This window comes from Chelmon rostratus, chromosome 4, assembly GCF_017976325.1.
Source record: "Chelmon rostratus isolate fCheRos1 chromosome 4, fCheRos1.pri, whole genome shotgun sequence".
Classification (NCBI taxonomy): Eukaryota; Metazoa; Chordata; class Actinopteri; order Chaetodontiformes; family Chaetodontidae; genus Chelmon; species Chelmon rostratus.
Window position 1 is genome coordinate 25,287,019 of NC_055661.1, and position 20,818 is coordinate 25,307,836.

The 20,818-nt window shown below is 40.9% G+C and overlaps 1 protein-coding gene across 12 annotated transcripts in view; it reads left to right on the plus strand.

Annotated features, from left to right (window-relative positions):
• Positions 1-20,818, plus strand: part of fryl (furry homolog, like) — a 67,077-nt gene that overhangs the window by 5,610 nt on the left and 40,649 nt on the right. For 4 of the 12 annotated variants that reach the window (XM_041936080.1, XM_041936082.1, XM_041936084.1 and 1 more), the window contains exons 1-2: positions 4,925-5,463; positions 7,361-7,426. The exons of 1 other annotated variant lie outside the window; for it this stretch is intronic. In XM_041936080.1, the coding sequence (XP_041792014.1) occupies positions 5,235-5,463; positions 7,361-7,426 (295 nt within the window). In that variant the 5' untranslated portion in view covers positions 4,925-5,234. Of the gene's footprint in view, positions 1-4,923; positions 5,464-7,360; positions 7,427-11,013; positions 11,598-20,818 lie in introns of those variants that run through there. 7 more of the 12 variants (XM_041936088.1, XM_041936089.1, XM_041936091.1 and 4 more) reach the window with 4 other exon arrangements.

Below are 20,818 nucleotides of genomic sequence, written 5' to 3' on the forward strand. Positions count from 1 at the left end.
ACAGCTACTGCTTGTGTGTGTAATGTCTGTTTACTAGACCTACAGTATGACAGACTGTTAACATGGTGAGGCAGAAGCTGCTAGTTTGGCTCACAGCAATGTGTGTATACTCATTTGAATATCATGTTAATGGGTCAACATTATGAGTCATTATTGTCAGTTCAAAGAAACAACCAAATAAACAAGTGAACCACTCATTTGAAAATTCAATGTGAAAATCAGATGATAACGCTACCATCCGATGCACCAACATTCTGTGCTGAACTTTCCTCACAGTACACAGACCACAGCTCTTGTCACAAGGAAGAAACGGAGTGTGCAGCATGCATGTCACCGTTGATAAATGTGGTAAAAACAAAACAAGAAGCAGAATGCCTAATTTTTATTAACATCATATTACCAGGTTTTACGTAGCTGCCCCCCTCCTAAATGTGAATCACTGCACTATGTCAAAGTAGCAACCAGATAGAGCTGGCTAGTGCTAACTGGCACTTGGAGAATCTTCTGTCATATCAGCATACATACTGATGTACATGGAGGAAGTAGAGCTTAGGCTATTTTATGCTAGATTTTAGTATAATATATATATAATGTAAAATGCAGTATTTTGAAAATGATGAATGGATTACCACAGCAGTCTGAACAGGATAGCACAGCAATAGTCTAATAGGCCGAATGGTCCAACACGGCGTGAGCCCATGTTCAATGTCTTGTGTCATATATTTTTGTCTATGTGAGGAATATTGTAAATATATGATGTATAAATAACTGATGTACGTATGGTTATGTAACCATAACCATGTGAATTGGGCCCTTATTGCTATTCTGGAAATTTCAAACATACGTGGATGATTTAAGCACTTCTGCTTAGCTGTCAGCTTTCACAACATCGGTATCCAGTGACATACTGTGTTAGCTGGTGCAGAACTTGCATAACCACAGGTAGTATATCTTGTACGATGTAGCATTGTGGTAATAATATTCTTAAAATTTGTTTCAATTTTGGCAGTATAATGTTTAGACTAACAAATTATTCATCAAAAAAATTACCAATATGTTATTCTGATATGAATTTGACCCTTAGGTCAACATCCTCAAAAAAGCATAATGGTAAAAATGTCTACAGTCAAGTCATGTTGCTGGAACAAGGAACTGGTTGTGAAGCTGAACTGCACTGGTGTGCTCCTCTAAATGCTGTTTTTGCATACTGTTGCGGCCTCTGGGGGACAAGCGTCATCTCAGAAAGATAATTGGTCAGGACAGAGAAGAGGATCATTTTGATGCAGGGTCTGGTCAGGTCACATTCTCACATTCCTCAGCAGTGACAACCGTGTTCTCTGTGGGTTGCCTGTCAGTCAGGACTGGGCAGGACCAGCTTGACGTCTTTGTCCGAGCGTCTGAATGTTGAACGTTGCATTTCTTGTTCCTGTTTGCAGATTAAAGACAATGCGTGCAAACTTAGCTTGTAGGTTCCCAGACCTTCCCAAACTCAAAGTAGATGGACAAGAGTAGCAATGTGCAGTGATCAAATGGAGGCTGTGAGGAGCAGAAGGTTTATCGTAAGCAAGAGCAGAGGGGGGGGAAGTTGTCCTCATCCAGCAGGGCTGTGGATGAACCGTGACTAAACACTGACTGTAGTTATTAGAGAGTGAGATATTGTTCCTCGTCAGTTGTGACTGTGTAAATCGTATTGATGTAAACCCCTTTAACTTAGCAAGACAAGAAGAAAAACCTGACATATACGGCATGCAAGGAAGTGAGCACAATGTCTCTGATACTGACAGGTCAGGATACATTTCTCTAGACAACTTTTAGGAGCATAGTGCAAAAGAGTGTTTGTTTCCATGCTGAATACAGCAAAGAAGTATGCGTGTCATTCAAGTAGTGTGTTGGCTGTGGTACACACTGGTGTGCACACACATGCAAACTGTTTTGAATATATAAAAAATTTTATTTGGGTTGAAATGAACATTTAGGTGTTATCAACTGAATAGCCAGAACCCTGTAACTTGGGAGCTTTAGCAAGGGAATCAAATCTTAAAATTGTATTTGAAATAGATGTAAATAAGTTGGTACTGCCATGGCAACACCAAGGACATTCAAATAAAGTTGTCACATGAGAAAAAAAAATTGGTTTTAAGGCTTCATATCCTCAGGTTCCACTGCACAGCAAGGCAGGATTGTAGCCTTGATAGTGTGATTGCTGTTTGCACCATTAGAGGGCAACATTGTTTTGATATTCCACTTCCATGGAATATCCACCTCGAACTGTTTACTGACATCAAGTGGTGGAGTAGCAGTTTAAATATATGCATACCCAGAGTGATCAACAGTGCTGACAGTGTGCCCTCCTCCGACCCCCAGCTGACTGCAAAAGGGACTCTGACTTCTGGGCCCCAGCCCACTAGTTTTCCTGTTTTCTCCTGCTTGAAAGCAGAACAAGGCAGAGGCGGGTGGGACCCAGAATGGCATAGGAACGCTGCACATTGTTCCCAGAGCTTCCTCTTCCACATTCCTGGGCTGATTGGGATCTGGGCCTCCTGTGCAGGAGTATTGTTCTAACTCAACAGCACCACAGACCTGGCCCCAGCAAACCACAGCTGCCTCCACTGGCCATTGTGGTGCTCAGGCCGGGTGATGGCTATCTTTGCCTCATCAGTCATCCCTCTCTCTCTTTCGCTCTGACTCATTTAGTGATTCTTGCCAGGATCTGCTGCCTCAGCCTCTCTGCATCTTTGCTTAGGCCTCAGCCGTGCACTATCCCAGCAAATGTCTCTCCTTGCAACTTAAAGCAAAATTTCTCTTTTTCTCTGGTGTCTGATTTTGTTTTGTTTTGTCCAGATTAGTTGGGCAGTAAAATGAGAGGGTGGACAGTCACACAAGGTCTTGATGTGATTTGGTGTACATAATGATAATGGTTGACACATCCATTTGCTGTCGTTTTTGAACTACTTTATACTTAAACTAAGACTGTGATCCTTAGAGCCCAGTGCTTTTATAAGTAGGACAAAAAAATGTTGCCTCCTAATTATTAGATACTTTCTCTGTGTATTATGAAGGTTTAAAATAAATGTACCAATAAACAAATTTTATGTATAAAAAAAGAAGTGCATTCCATTCGTCAACATTTTGACAGCTTTGGACCAATGGAATGAGTCCAACTTTTTGCAAAAGTGTTGATGAGCCAGTCCAGCTCTAACCAGCTTTCTGGTGGTTTGCCATCAAATCTTGCTGAGCATTTTCTTTTTTTCCAGCAATTTGGGTCTTGTCAGTAGATTTCAACAATTAGTCTGTGCTGCTGGGTGTGCTTTCTGCTAGCTGGCCTCTAGGGGGCAGAGTTTTTGCAAAACTGCTTCACTGCATTTATCATTGCATTCTTCCACTTTGTGCTTACTCTGCAGGCAAGGTTTTGTGCTAGATAAATGAAATAAAAAAGCAAATTTGAAATGAATAAATAACTGTTTTTGTACAGATTTCTTATTTAACATCCCCTCTCAAGCTCTTGACATAGTTTGTATGCTGAAACAGTATCACAGTCATCTCACAAAAATGTTCACACACTGCAGTAGACGGTGTAAACTCTTCCTCATAAAATTTCTGACCATACTTGCTGGTCTTACACGCAATGCATTTTTGTTTTTCCTATTTGCTTTTCACATTGTAATGGTTAACCAAAAAAAAAAAACCTGATTAGCTACCCAGTCACCGCCACATTGACATCTCATTCTTGCCACTTGATAAATGTCCAAAAAAAGTCCATTCATATTCCATTTACCTCTGATTTAGTCAACCACTGCTTGTGGAAAAGTATTATTTTTAAACATGCTAGAGGCTCAGTTTTCTTAACTGGCCTCTTGTTTACTTTGGCTTGCTGCTGTTTTGTCCAAGACAGGTAGCATACACCCACATTGTCCTGAAACGAACGGCTGGTTCGTTGCTAAGACTCCTCAAGACTCAACTGTAAGGTCTATGTGTGGCCAGACAGAACTTAATGATATAAAGTAGCATTAAAAACTGCAAATCAAAATACTTTAAGTCTTAATTAGAGAAAGATAATACATGCATTTTCCATTTCCTTTATTGTGTGTTATGATGAATTGGCAGAAAAGGCCTGTCTTAAAGATGTTTACACAGTTTGCTGCTCTCTGGTGCTACAGTCATCTTTAATTTTTGTTGAGTGTTACAGCTTTGTGTTGCTTTTGAGGACTGCTTTTGTTGGTGCTTGGATGGCATATTAATTTTTGCACTCAGTCCCAGAGAACAGCAAATTGATGATTTCTTTAGGCAGTCAGCTTTTATAAGAGTCAGCACACTATAGTCCCTCTCACTCCTCAGCCAGGGATATTTGGAATGGTTTGAGTTTGCTGCAGGTACAAGCTGTGCAGCCAAGCAGAGCACAGCAGTCTGTCATCACCCCGTTTCACAGACCCCCATCACTTTGCTCATTCTGCTTCTCTTCATAATAGCTCAGCACAGTTGAGCAGAAGTGAAAGCAAGGGGAGGAGTGCTCTTGTTATATGAGTAAGTTAGCAAGAAAGCAAACAAGCTTTTGTGTTTGTGTACAAATGCTAACAAGTAACACCATTCTGACCACGATAAGGGCTATCAGTAAACGCAGGCAAACAAGTGTAGCCCCCTCCACCGACTTTCCTACTTCTCAAAGTGTCTGTCAGTCTTCTTCCTGCTCTTGCTCTCGTTAACTGGTGAGCAACACGGGCCAGCAGGGTGTGGCTTATGTCGTCTCTGTTGTGATTGGCTGGTGGCCCAGGCTTGTGTTATCTCCCGTGGAACATGTTCTAGTCCCACCCCAGATAGTGCCTGGCACTCAAACGTGGCCTGGCCCTGCCCACTCGCAATTACATCACTACTCATGAAAAGTGCCATGTCTGTACGTTTCTCGGTTCACTGTGAGCAGACAGGTAATGCTGCAGCGCAAGAAATTTCTGTCTGTCACACTGGCTAGCTACAGTAAACAGCTTCGGCTCTACTAGTTAGTCCAAACTACTTAAGGAAGCCTGACAGGTGGTGTCTACTCTCTTCTGGTCTGTAAAGGGCCACACATACAGGCCTTGACAGTGAGTGAATGTCTCCCTGCTGCATGTAGGTAGCAGCTGGAGATGGGAACTGTGTCTGCTTGCTTTTGTGTAAATGGGGTAGATGAGGCAGACAGGTAGTTTGACATGTCACAGGCCATTGGACTTCGCACCAGAGTGAAAGACTGAAAGTTGCCGAACATGGAGTTTCTGAAGAGCCTGGTTCCGGCTGTCATCTCAGGGGATGGGCCCATTGACTACGGGGGAGCCGTGTTTAGGGACACGGGTCCACGTCTCCTTCGCATGAAACGGCTGGGCCTTCTAGCCATGGGACAGACCGTTGATGTGGATCCAGTATATTCAATGCTAGATGTAGATCCAGGGATTGGCTCCTCCAGACCTGCGCGCAGTAACCGAACCCGCATCAAAGGTACAACTGACTTAACTGCATATTGATGCAGTAGTTATCTGTATTGATTTTGTGTTCATCTCTGCTGATTAACTAGGCCACTTCATATGTGCTTCTTATGTTTTGCGTGCTTAGTTTAGTGTATGTCAAGCTTCATTAACATGTAACCAAAGGTTGGCTTTACCCCTACACATAGTAATACTATACTGTATATACGCAAGGGGTTTGTGAGTTGTTTTTTTATGAATTGATAAGATACCAAGCAATCGAGATTATGCAGCCTGCAGATGACACCATAGTCTCAGTTGCATTAAACTGCAGAGTCTAATTTAATGAAAGGATCCAATATCATCTTCTCAAAGTGTGAGCAAGAAGGAGGTGTAATTGGCGTACGTGGCAGCCCCTGTCCGATAATGGTAACAATACAACATAATGAGCAGCTGAGTTAACTTCCAGGAGATGATTACTATTTTGAGCAATTGTGTAACGTTATCTTCCCTTACAGTTCACAGAGCAATGCTATTGTCAAGCGAAAGAACAAAGTCTGTTTATATCAGATCATACAGTGGAGTGGGTTGCACTGACAAACAGCATGTTCGTTATGCTTTTCAGTCTAGTGAGCCAAACTCTTAAAACGGCAGTGGCATCAGCAATTGGAAGTTATCTCTTCTGCTGTCAGTAGTTGATAAGATCACCAACCATTCCAACACTAACACACACTAATCTTTATTTTTAATTTGAACCACTGACTACCTGTGGTGTGACAGGCATTGCTTGCTGTGATGAACCCACAAAGACTCAATCTGTAGCTCTGCACAGCTTTATGGCTTCTTTTGGAGGAATGTTTTGGTTTTGCAGCCCTCAGTCTTAATGTGTGATCTGCTCTCACTGCCTGCATTAACCCTCTTGCCAGCAGCAGCAGCAGCAGCAGCAGCAGCAGCAGCAGCAGGCAGCCGTTTTCAGCAAACTCTGCTAAACTGACTGCTCACCACCAAACGGCAGGCTAGTTTAGCGGACATTTAACAAATTTAAAACTGATGTTGTTTTGCTGAGTTTTCCGAGGTACATTTATCATAACAAGACATACACGTCCTGAACCATTGGATGACCACTGTCATGGCTACGGTGTGCATCTCCACACTATTAAATGATACGGCCTAACATGATGCTGGCAGATGAGACTTGTTGCTGTTGGGTAGTGATGTCATGATATAAAGCATTATTACGATTTGGCTACACTCAGTATCTGCAGATGATCAGCATTAGTGGACTAATTTTGGGACCTGCCTACTAGTTTGTTGCAAAGGTTCGAGGGTTGATGTTATAAAGTATGCGTTGTGCTGACAGAGTTAATCCTCTGAACTAGGTCTGCTATTGTGTCTATGGATACAGTATTTAAAGAGTTAGTAGATGTGTGTACACATATGAATTATGTGTGCGTGCAGGCCAGCCAGTTTGCATCAGCAGTGGGGTGATGACTTGTCATCAGTCTCTATGGCTTTTCTTGCAGTGCTACCTGTCAGAGCAAGCTTGCACCCTGTTTACTCGTGGCTAAAGCATGTCTGAACTCTCCCGTCTGCTCTACTCACCTAGCCTCTTGTCCTCTAAAGATAAGACTAGACAAGACAGCTAGCTAAACTGACCCACAATAACAATGATAGAGACTTGTTTTTGTCCACACATGGTTTGGGGCCTTGCTGAGCTGTGAAGACAAAATCCTTTGCTTGTTTGTGTTTTGTTTTTTTTTGTTTTTTTTTTGGCGGGGGGGTTCACGTAACTGCTTTGTATGTGTTTGTGCTCTGCTTAGACTACTGGGGCAATATGCTAATATTCATTTTAGAAGACAGGGAGAAGACCTTTGTACAGACTGGTTTGAGCAAATAGTTTTCAGATCTTTCCTCTCTTTCTTTCCAACTAGGAAACATCCGTCATTTTAGAAAAATCTCCTTTTTTCATCATGCTGGTGGTGGCAGAGGTCACAATGGTGAGTTATGTAATAAAGGAAGTGATTACTACAGTAGTTGAGGTAAGGCGATATTTTAGGGCTGGTAGTCTGGTGTGTTCATACCTCATGATAATTTACCCTGTCTTAAAGTCAGAGCTGAGTGCCACTCCCTTGTTGAAGAACTGGAATGGCCTGAGTTGTCTTTTAAGGTGGTGCTACTACACTTTCCTTACTGTCATTTGTCTTTCTTCGTACACAGGGACATCACCCAGTTGCTGGATGTACAGCAATTTTTGGGAAGGGTTTAATTGGGACGGTATTTGGTTAATGGGTGCAGCAGGTTTCCTGTTTGTGATGTGGGAGTGTTTGGAGCATGTGACTGAACATGAGTGTGCACGGGTGGGTTGTACTTCTCCAATGAAAGATGTGCATGTGATTTCTGTCTGAGCAGTCCATAGGGTGTGTATCCAGACAGCTTGGACAAACTTATTCATCGAGTTTCTTAAATATTTATTAGCCAACAGTAGTGAAACAAACGGCGTAATGGTGCAGCTCAGTGCAGACTCGGCACTTAGTAGGAATGTGGTGTCATAGCTGGGAAGACAAATGCCATGAATCATTGTTAGTGTTCTTTCTCCAACCAGCTCTCCCAATAAAAGCTCCTCCATCGTGAACGACTTGAAGACAACTCGTTTGAAGAAGTGCTATGAGTAATGAGCTGACCTTTTTGTACCTGCATCAAGATGAGTTTTAATTCAGATTTGCCCGGTGTTCTGCTCTGTCATTCCATGGAGACGACATACTTTTGACCTAAGAATGACTCTGTGCTGAAATTAGTTGCCTCTCTTGATTTCCTCGGCAAACCAGAGAAAAGAGTTTCAGAGGAGAAAGGTTCTGTCGTTGGGTTTCAGTCTGTGTTTGCTTTGTGTAAGGATTTATTTATAAAGATGTTTTTGATTATTCAGAGTCATACAGCCGCAGAGCATTATGTCATAGAAGTTGGCAAGGAAAAATCTCTAATCAATATGTGTGTATAAAAATGTTTGAAACCTTAGTCTAAATGTGCAGAGTTTGTGTCTTGATAATTATTGCGAGGAAAGTATGAAATAGCTGGTTGACTCAGGGGAGCTCGTGGAAGTGAGGAGCTGTGCAGGTTGCAGAGCTGTGCTGCATACTCAGACTGCTATGATGGATCTAAATGGCGTGTCCTCTGCAGCCCAGGCACCGCTGGGGGAGGTCAGGGATTGAATTACAGCTCCTATCGATTATTGTTCCCACCACTGCCCTTCAGAGAGGCCAGGACAGGAAATGCATCCTCCACCCTGTGGGCTCCTGGGAGGAACAGCTCCCCTATACTGTCTGCAGTCCGGATGGCTAGCTGTCAGTCACTGCCCCCACTTTGTGAATGGAGCTACTATAACCTGCCCTGGTTGTGCATTTAGTTTAGATTATTTAATCAGTGAGGTCTTTCCAGGAAGTCTGTTATGCTGTTGTTTATTTGAGGTCCTCAACTTGCGTCAGCATTGTTGGACAGTAGCTTTGAGCTCTAATGTTCCCAGAGAGATGATGTCGGTTATTCCTCTGCATTCCTTAAACAATAAAGCTGGTTTACAGAAAACAGAGCTTGCAGACGTCTCTTCAAGATTGTATGTTAACTATTTTGCTGATAAGGATGATATGAACTCTAATTCTGTTTTTAAACATAATGTATAAACATTAAGCTTCTGCCAAATACTTGTGCCTTTCTAATACTGCCCTGGACCTTGAGCTAAAGGCATCAGGGTACGGTACCTAAAGGCTTGTTTAAGGTTTACTGAAGTCTTAAACTAGTGCCAGTTGTGCAGTACTCCGTGAGACTCAAGGCCTGAAATAGTAAGTTAAATTTGAAAATAATCACACCTGGCCCATACCTGAAGCTGGATTCAGCTATCTGACCACTTTGTCATGCCCCACACGCACTTGTGTCCGGTAGCAAAACAGTCTGAGTAGCCTAATTCAAAATATGGTTTGATAGAAAAAAACTTATACTCAAACTTATTAGATTGAAACAAACAAAAAATTCTAGTAAAGCTAAAATATGCAAAACAGTACCGAAACTGTCACTCTGGTGTCAACTCTGGTTTAACAGTGTCCATTTAAAGGAATACATTCACATTTTGAAAGATACTCTTATTAGCTTTCAGACACATGAAAGTGATATCAACCTTTACATTTAACTCTCGGCAAGAAAAAGCACAGTCCCCAAAACTGAACTTTTCGTTTAATGACAGACCAAATTGGAAAAAAATTAATTAATAAAATTGGAATCTTTAAAAGATAAGCAAGACACTGTTGCCCCTTAAGTCTCCTCATATCATCTGCATATAACTTTATCTAAAACTTTCAAGATGTAGTCAGGTGAAATACAGTGTTACTTAATTGCTGCAAATGTGCAATGGGACTCTAAAGAATCTGTGCTTTTTTTATTACAAGGCAGAGTTTCACAGTGGATGCTTACATCAGGGTAGCACCAGCCAGGGCTTGACAAAGCATCTACTTGTGTTGTGTTTGTTTGCAATGAGCTCTGCCTCATTTTGCATAACTTGTGTAGTGGAGGGCATGTGACAGAGGGAGAGACTGAGGGTGAGAGAGAAATGAAGACTAAACTTAAAGCAGACAAAGAGCATTTGTCTGTCACAGTCCTGTTCCCCTCAGAATATTTTGTTAACAAACTTAATCCTGTGCTCGACTACAAATTGCTTGATGTCATGTGGATCTGTTTTGAAGTCTGTGCAAGAGCTGGAAGCTGTAAACACAAGATTAAAAGTTTGTTTATCATTCCGTGTGTTACCATGCCTGGTAGCTTTTGGACAGAGCAGTGATGTAATGCCTATGACTCCACTGGGTGTGAACGGTTAGTTTAAAAAAATAGTTGAGCTGTGATTGCTATCATGCTATGATCTGATATTAAAAACTGATAGATAATGCCAGTCACTCAATGTTAGGTACCCATGTCCCATGGTTTGGTCATACACAGTATGAGGTCATACACCTATTATTCTTGGAGTGCGGCTGAAATCCAGTTTACTTTGTTTCGAAGATGGAGATATATGGCACACATTTTTTAGGAGCATAATATTTTTATTATTTTGAGCAGAGATCTGAATAGGAGTTGGACTGCTGGTTGTGGTGTGCGCACCCCCAAGCTCAGTTTATTCTCCCTTTCTTTCCTCCTCTCTTCTATCCTTCCATTCTTTCCTTACCCTCCTACTGCAGTCAGGGATGACGCATCAGTATTGCTGTGGAGCTTACAGGAAGTGTCGCTTTGATAGGCCAGTGGAGAGGCAGCACAGTAGCAGCTCTGACATGCGTATGCATTGCTGAACCACAGCCAGGGAACACTCGCAGCATTTTGATGACATCACCCACACTCTGCTCCCGCCTCCCTCTGTTTGCTGTTGAAACAAGCTCGCTCTCACTCAGAGAGAAAAGAGCAGGCATCAGTAAAAGAACAAGAGCTGGCTCGGAAGAGGAGGGGCCGCTCGTGAGCGAATGGAGAGAGAGCGAGCTTTGGGGGGAGGCGGAGGGTGGCTGACGGTGTTAGTGGGCTAGGACTGGCACACACACACATACACACACAGGAAGAGGAGAGGGAATATTGCAGTACATTGTTAAGACTTCTATCGTGTACTGTTCTGCTGCTGTTTCTCTCCTATCAGGAGCAAAAGTTCTCACGCAGTTTTGTCCTTGGCCTTTCTGGATTTTTCTGCGCTGAAATGGGGATGAGGGACTCTGTGGATTGGCAAGTGGGCAGCAGGCGCCAGGGTGGAATACTTTTGTAACTACCAGGCTATGCTCGCTCTCCTTTTCTCCCAGCGCAGTTTCTCTCTTCAGTGACCTAGGTGGCAGAGGAAACAAACTGGGTGCACTTCTTGGGTCTCTCCCGTCAGCAGCTGCTCACACTGTCGTCCAGGATGATGCCGTTGACTAGCACCTGTGGAGGGTAGTATTTAGCTCCAGTCAGGGGAGGGGAGCTACAAATGTGAGAGGTGTTTATTTTTTGGAGAAGAGTGGAGTGTTTGGGTTCTGTGAAATGAAAGTGACAGGAGCCCTATAAAATTTGTGCCTTCTGGTGAAGCCTAACTTTTGAGAGCCGTCATGCTGAGCCTGCAGGATTCGGTCTTCTTTGAGATCAGCATCAAATCTCTGCTCAAGTCTTGGAGTAGCAGCTGTGAGTACCTCGCCAAGCTCGCACTCATGTTTACATACCACACTTGGCCACCAGACTTATCTGCCACACAAAAGCCAGCAGACCCTGTACAGCATTGTACATGTTTGCATGCAATCCAATCCATGCTTAGAGATTTCCTATCTCCTTCCTGTGTAAGAGAATTGGTTATTAATGGAGTTGTCAGGATGACTGATGATGTTTAGTCCAGGTTTGCTTGATGTGTATGCACAGTCTACCCTTCCCTGCTGCTCATCATCCTTCTACTGGCTCCTGTTTGTCCCCATAGAAAATGTTTGTATTGATGAGCATCTGCTGATACAGAGCACAGGTGAAGTTTAAGTATTCTCTCTGATACTCTGAAGGTGCTGGCAGATCCCAACTTTCCATTCCTTTTTTCATCTTTGTCAACTTTTTAAAAAATGTTAACATCCAAATCTCTTTAGTCTCTCTTAGCAGCACTCCACACAATCTTCATCCCTCTTTTCTCCCTCCTACTTGAAATGCTCCTCTCTCTTCCCTCTGGGGCAGCTAATGTTTCCCTACTATTGATCTGTCTTCTGGTTCTCTCCTATTATTAGCTTCCCATACAGCCCATATTACATCAGGAATAAAAAGGCGCTGGCTCCTCAGTCTCACTGAAATGTAGTGATGGACAAAGGCACACAACGAACAGCAGTTTGAATTTTTCAGTGGCTCATGCTGATTCATCACTCCAATTTTATATGCCTTAATAATTACAAAAAGAGATTTTTTTTTTCTTGACATATTTGGGGGTAGTTTTGAACAATAATTGCTGGTGTTTGACATGGGTTTCAATTGCTGTGATCAGTAGTGGGCAACACTTGTGTTTACATTTGGCTCATACATTGCAGCTTTGATGGTGCTTCATGTTTTTGAAGTGTGTCTAATCTGACAAACCTGGCTCTCCACACAGCTGTTTGAGCGCCCAGTGAACAGTACATAGCCTGCAACACACACATAGCTTTGCTGCGACTGCAGAACCTCAGCCACACAAACTCTGACCAAACATTCCTCTTGTCTGAAAAAGGAATGTATGGTTTGCCTTTTTCAAAGGATCACCTGAGTTGTCCCTCTTGGATTCTGGAATGGTTCCAGAGACATTAAAGTGATGTCATCAACTCTGGGGCCAAATGAGGGAAAGGTTGTCAGAGTGCAAATCAGACTTTAAAATCCACGGGTTTAAGAATTCTTTTGTATTATAGATGTTGATGAGAGCCTCATGTCAGCTTTGCCTCTGTTTCTGTCTCTCTTGCGCTCACTCTGTCTCTCTCACACACACATATAGACACACGCATGTGTTAATAGCGGTTGGGAGCATGGTGTACAAGTTTGTTCTAGATAAAGTGACTTCACCATGTTTGGATTTTAGTCAGGTAGCAGTCATCAGAGTACTGGCGTGATGTGCTCAGTGTTTTCATACGCAATGAAATCAGTCATTTTCATTATGAATATTGCCAAATTAATTGCTCTGATTGCATGTATGTAGGATTTGGCAATACAATGACATATGATGAGGTGGTAGATTTGTTATTAAACAGATTTTGATGACCAGTTATGGAAGTAAGCCGTTCTGTTAATTGTAGTGTATTATAGCAGAGACGTGCTGCCTAAAATAGAGAAGAGCACCCTGCTAGTAGTGTCAGAAGAACTTGTTACACTTCTATGAAATATATTAGGCTGCAGGAAAAATGAGCAGAGGTCATACATAGGCCACGTATTTAAAGAGTGAACCGCCTGTGTGGAACATAAGTTGAAAGAGAAATTTAAGTGCAATCAGCATAACTACTAATTGTGAAATGTTGCATGATTTGAGCTAATGCGAGCATGTTTTACTAGAACTGATCTGTGGGACCTCCACTGGGGTTGGTAAGACTTCAACCAGTTTAGGACTGGACCAGAGAGTCAAACCCAGTTTATTGATGTCCAGCAGTGGACTGTGGTCAACAGTGTTGAATGTAGCACTCAGGTCTAGTGGCTATAGTTATGCCAGTGTCAATAATTAAATGTGTAAATTAGAATAAAAACTTTTAAGAGCAGTCTCTGGGATGTGGTGGAAATGAAATTCTGTACTATACATGCAATAATTTAACTCCACAGTGAGCAGAGAATTAAGATTTTTGGACACATTTTGTGACATCACTAACAGGTACAATGTTGCATAACTAACTGTAATTCCCACAAGTATCTAATGTGAAGCATTGCACTGTGAGCTGTTTAGCAAAAAAGTGGTGCATTTGGAAGGCAACTGGATTTGCTTGACTTGCTGGACTTAACTTGCTCAAGCAAGTCCAGTTGCCTTTTAAAGCACTTAGAAGCACCATGACCTGGATGAATGAGAATCTTCACAGACAAAGAGTAGTGTACTTATTATGGGCACAGTAAAGCAGAAAAGTAGCTCAGTGGCGAGCACTGTCACCACACATCACACAGAACTCTGGTCTGGAGCTTTTCTGTGTGGAGTTGGCATGTTCCCCTGGTCTTTGCATGAGTTTGTTCCAGGTGCTCTGGTTTCCTCACACTGTCCAAAGATATGCAGATTATGCAAATAAGAACCTCTTAATTGGAACAGTCGGCATTCCAGCACATGTTGTAAGATGTCTCTATTCTCTCCTACAAAACATTGAATAAGGGTCTGTATTACATTACAGCTAATTCACTGTCCCCACAGCTAATTTCATTGTGTCTAGGATTGTTTCCATTTAGTACAATTTTAGACCATGTATCACTTATTTTTCACAATATAGCTTAACAAAGATTTTTTGTTAGTTTAGCAGTAAAACATCCACCTGTTGAGTAAACAGCTTTCTTCTATTTGCTCCTCTTTCTAATTCCCGCCCCCCTCACCCCTCTCTCCCCTATTCTGTGCTGGTTGCCAATTTTTCATTGGGCCTCTCAAACAAAGAGGGCCTAATTTCAAAAACCCTCTCTAAGCTGTCCTGCCACAGCTTCCATCCATGTACTTTCTCTTTGCATTGCTCTTTCCCTTATGAGTGCCGAACATGTTGTTGAACGTTTCACTTTGTTGTACTTTGTCCTATAGAGATGTTAATGTTCAGTTTGAACACCCTGTAACATTAACAGTTAATACATATGGTGAGGTAAGGTCACAGATAAGCCCTTTAATGTTAAATCCATTTTTGATTCAAGATGGCGCATGCATATTGGTTTCTTATTCTATCCCTGTGTTGTGCTGATACCTGTTGGCTTCTGGTAACAGTTTAGTTTGTCCTTGTATCTCTTAGAATATTTTTTGTTTTGAAGTAGTTTAGGTGAAGAGTAAACTAGTAGTAACTCGTTAGAGGTTCGAGCATGTTGAGACACAATAGCAGAACTGGCACTGCCACGCCACATAAACATTGGCAGTGATTCCTTTGTCTCTCTGTAAAAAAAATGGACGCACTCACTGCCCTGCATTCCAACAGTATGTGTGTGTTTGTGCTGTTGTTGCTGGTTGTCCTGATAGGGGAAGTGAGCAGGCATTTGGGAGGGCTTTATTTTAACTGTGACAAGGTGGAGTCACTGCTCTAATAGTTGTGCAATCCTGCAGGGTGCTCCGTTTCTTAAGCAGAACCGTGGAACTCACAGGTTTCTCATAACCAAACCTAAACACTTGCAGTCTTCATCAGAGTCAGTTCTTTCTATCAGAACTGTAGTTGCAGTCCTGCTCATCTTTTAGGTCAAGATGTTCTGAATTTCTTAGATAGCAATGTTCTCTTGGGCAGCTGATGTCAAATTTTCCAACCAAGACAGACCACAGATAAACTGTATTTTCTAAGATGACGTGAAGATATATAAGAAAAAAGACCAACTCTGAACATTTGGTAAAACAGAAACCAGTGAGAATCTAATTGTTTCTGTGTTTAGGGTACACTACAGCCTTGTGAACCTTTAAAACCAAGGCATGCTTCAGTTTTTTAACCTCGCTTTTTTCCTTTTTCATAATTGTGAATACAGCACTGACAACATCTGACAGTGGATTCGGCCTCTAAACAACACTGTACTTGAAATGCAACCCAAGCTTGAGAGCTTTCCTCAAAGCCTTTAAGCACAGGGCAGGCAGACTTTTTCATATTATTAGCCTTTGCATTTAGATTTGAATGGGAAGAGGAACATGACCTTGGGGTCATAAGTGTGTCACTAGTTTCAGTCAGTACAGTTCCTGGTTTAAAACTGTGAGAAGTTTGTAAGCAACTTCACAGTTTTTCAGATCTGTGCATTGGGGTCAGCTTTGGAAGAGAATTGTAGTTTGGCATGCCACAAATGACTGGCATGTCTGAGGGAGAAAGAGAGAGCGAGGGAGGGGAGGGCCAATGAGGGCAAAGGATGCCTTGCGTTTTTTCTTCTTCCTTGTTTTGCCTTTAGTTAGAAAAGTACAGTATTGGGGTATTCGTTTGTATGAACCAGTCAGCAATCCAGATGGCCCAGGGTGGGAGAGAAAAGAAGGATGGAGGGGGTAGAGCACCCAGCACTGATTGGATATTCGGAGCTGGCTATGTGACATCATTGGGGGTGTTGGTGAAGCACAGTAAACAAAGAGGGAAATGCTTGAAAGGCTCTCTCTGTGCTGCTGGACAACATGACCACAACACAGCTAACACTTGCTACTACGCTGCCTCTGCCAACCCCCACACCCTCATTTGCTCTATAAAATATAGCATGTTAATTTATAAAACAATTAAAATTAAATTCCAGTATGTTTAGAATATTTATTTCCATGTTGTTTTACATTTTTTTTAGGGGGCAGTCGGGGGAGGGGGCATTTCTTCTAGATTTGTTTGAACAAATGATGCCTGAAGGCATACTTTAAATATGGTCTTTGGTTTTTAATGAGAGATATTACATCAGTTCAAAGGATTGCATTTTATTTTAATAATTGTGTATTTTAGTTTTCTTTTTTCCATTTTCATAAGCAATTTTAAGCAATGATTTATCCTATGATAGCTTGTGATGCACACCGATTGTTCCATTTTCACATTTTATGGATTTATAATTCAGAATCTGTTTAATTGAAGGAATAATTGCTAGAATGATTATTACAGTTAAAATGATTTTTTTGTTGCAGCCCAGCTAGGTTTGTGCTATTAGTCATTTATAACAACCAGTACCTTTTTCGAATGACCCTGATATTTAACTTAAGCTGATGATATTGACACCTCCAGGGTTCGGTACAGAGTACCTGTTCTGGTGCATCAGATCAAGTGCACTGTGTAAACTGACCAACAAAGCATCTGTTCAAAACACAGTTTGCAGTTCCTGTTGGATGTGGATGTTATTGCAAGTAGTCTATGTAATGCAATATTGGACCATGTCACATTGCTTGAAAACATACCTTACCTTTGATATTTTGGTTACCAGAGTAAGAGTAGTTTTTTCCAAAGAGTCAGCCTATAGAAGCGTAGCATCTAGATCAGTGTCTATAGCATGTCACAACTTGTGGATATTTGTCCTGTCATACAAATAAGATTCATATGGTATGGATTTTTTTCCTTTGCTGGATAATGCATTTTTTCTGCACTCCTGCTCCTCAATGGTATTCAGACTATTCAGAATACATGAGTGTTTCTGTGACAACCAGGAAGAAACAGAACAAGGCCTTTCCTGGGAGGGAATGAGGTAAAGGGTCATTTTGATATTAGCTGTCCATTTGGCTGGACTAGACCCATTGTGGATAAGACTGGAAGTTGTGTCCCAGCTGTAGCATAGATCTCAAAAGCACTATTGAATGTTATGGAGCCTTGTGTCTTTAAATAGATGGCAACTTGGCTGTCTAAGCCTGTTCCTAGACACATGTTTCGTGATGGTTATGCAATCTTCATGCATTTCATTCAATTTTATTAGTAAATGGAGCGGGTACTTAAGTGCTTTTTTAAGGTAATTTATTGTGTGCGTGTGCGTGCGTGTGTGTGCGCGCTGGAATAAGGTTTAATTAACTTCACTTATCCTAGAGACTCTCATAATACTTTTAATCACCTGCGTTAAAAGTTCTATATTATTTTTATTAGGTTAAGAAAAGTAAACATATCCTGCTATGAAATGTAAATTACTAACAGTGATTAATTGTTGTCAGTGGTTCAGTAGATGGTAATTTTAGTTTAATGTTTATTCAAGTTTTTAGTCTTTGTGATTTTCCATACATGACCTAAGGTTATAAGGCAACCCGAGCAGAATCTGTACACACCTGAACGTTATTTCCATAGGTGATAGCTCAGTGCCTATTTCGAAGGCTGTGGGCTCTAGCCTCTCAACCATCTCCCTAAACACCACACCTAGACTCTTTAGATTTGCTTATGGTATTTGAATAGGATTGCCAAATGATCTGTGCCACATGTAAATGTGCACAAAGCTCTTTGGGTTCTCTTAGTGACTCTGCATGAATGTGTCTCAGGAAGCCTGTCTCAGTGAAGAAGGAGCTGTGTGGACATTCAGCTGTTTAGTGTTCCTCAAAGATGAACTGATTAGAATGGGGTGGTCAGAAGTCAAAGGCCACTGTGACCTTACAAAACACATTTTTGACTATAACTCAAGAATTCTTCTGGTAATTAAGACAAAATTTCACAGAAATGTCTCATAAGATGAAGTGATGGCATTTTTATATCCAAAAGGTCAAAAGTCAACTTCACTGTGACATCATAATGTTCTGCAAATACACTTTTCTGGCCATTATACAACAACATAACTCGGAAACAGAAGGGCAGATTGTGACCACATTTCACATTTTGCTAAGATACTGAATTGGTAACACTAATCTTGGGTGTCCACCTTGAAACTGTGCTGATTGTATAGATCTTCTGTGCTGTGTAGCTCCTTTGCAGCAACAGCCATATTTGAAGCATTGCCCTCTGTCATGACATCAACTTTACTGGCCAAGCATGTGAACACATACAAGGAATTTTACTGTTGTTTTGTTTGTTTCTCTCAATGAACTTACATACTAATAGATATAGTGCAGAGGAAGAACAACAAAGCTCAAGTCAAGTCAAATCAGTTTTATTTATCTCTCCCTATGTCACAAATCGAACATTTGCCTCAAGGGGCCTCACAATCTGTATAGCAGATGACATCTGCCATCCTTAGACCCTTGACTCGGATGAGAAATAACCCCATTACTGGGGCTGATAAATGAAAGAAACCTCAGGAAGAGTAGCAGAGGAGGGATCTCTCTCCCATGATTGACAGACATGAAGTAGATGACACATGTACAGAATAGCCCAACATTAGGGTATACAGTAGTCTACCACAAGCTTGTTGGTTTTGCTGATATTGAACTTCAGGTAATTGTTGTTGCACCATGTGACAAAGCTCTTTATCAATCTTCCTCCGTACAAGTAGTCTCCAAGTGAAGACAGCGTATGTTTCACAGGAAATTATTCACTAGAATCATACATGTCAAAATAGTGATAATTCCCAGTTGACCAGAAAATAGACTGAATACCTTTCATTGAATTCCTTCAAAGTCTTCACTTCATATATTATACGAGTCTGCAAAGACAAAAGAACTGCACATCTGGCACAACCAGGTTAAACTCTCAATGCAGAAATAATGCAAAGAGAAGCTGCAACATTTTTAACACGCTGTCTGTCCGAAACAGAATCGGCCGTATTGACCAAGTATGTGTGCACATTCAAGGAATTTGACTCTGTTTAAACATTGCAGTCAATGTACTTGCACAGGAAAAAGACTTACAAAAGACTGAACAATAAGTTTAATAATACAGAATATAAAATAAACAATAAGCAATACAATACAAGGATGGTGAGGGGATAACAATATATACAATGCAATTTTGATTGTGACCAGTTTGGTCATCTAAGATGACAGTTGTGGTCTTAAAAGCAGAAAGGCCTTCCTTTTAGGTGTATAAGGTCACAAGTGAAATGGTGATTTTTCAACATATTTTAGCACCATCATCACGATTATGATTTTCTTGTGCTGTAGTATCTGTTTAGACGTGTAGATTAAGAATAAGAATCAGCCTCTTATTCTTAGTCTTTAGTGATTAATTGTATTTTAAGTGTTAGCTGTAGTCGTTTTAATATGTATGGTGATATTGTGAAAATCTACTATGTATTTTTTGATTGATCTTTGCAACCAAATACAGTTTTAAAATGTTAAGCATGGTATTAGGGCTGCTAATAATTATTATCGTTGCCGATTAGTCTGTTGATTATTTTCTCAATTAATTGTTGAATTGTTTAGTCTATGAAATGTCAGGAAATGGTGAGAAGTATGTTTCCCAAAATCAAAGATATTCAGTTTAGTGTCATAGAGCAGTAAAAAAAAAAACATTTTCACACTTCAGAAACTACAATGAGAAAATTTTTCTTTTTCTCTACTTTAACTGATCAGTCGGTTATCAAAATAGTTGGTGATTAATTTATTGGTTGGAAACTTATCAACTAATTGTTGCAGCTTTACATGGTATTAAAAGTTATGTAGTGGAAAGGCGCAATGCAATTTAAACTTTCAACCAGAAAACACTGCTTTTCTGCCTGGTATTAAGTTACACCTTAATTCCCATGCCTTTTCACTTTTTTATGTCATGGTGTAGTGTTTTTCCAGTGTTTTGGCAGAGCTGCATGATAAATGTTTTTTTGATAAGTGCTATTAATCTCACTTGAAGGTCTGGTTTGACATCTTGGAAAATACACTAATTCCTTCTTGATGAGAGATGAAGATTGATATGAGTCTCATGTCTGTATGATAAATATGAATGAATCGGTTAGCTTAGCTTAGCACAAAATTGGAAACTTGCCAAGAAGTAGTCGGGCACATTATCCACCATTACAACAGTGCATTGGGTTTTTATTTTTTTTACAAATTTTGCATGGATTAAGCAATTGAGACATAACATTTGTGGTTTTTACTACCTCTGGACTGTTTCTCCCTGTGTCCAGTCTTTGTCTTAAAGTACGCTAACTGGCTTCCACCTTTATACATAGTGTACAGACATGAGAGCTGTGTCAATATTTTCATTTAGCTCTTTGCAAAAAAGCTAATAAAGGTATTTTTCAAAATGTCAATTCCATGTGTAAGTCTGGTTGCTTTTCTACCAAATCAGTTTTGCAGGAAAAGCCGTTTAGTTCTTTCAGACCAACATAGTTGAAAGAACTGCTTGTAATATTTGCTTATTCTAGGTTTAGACACAAGCACAAATATTAAGGTTTTTAAGAAAGATTTTGATAATTAAAGACAGAGCTCT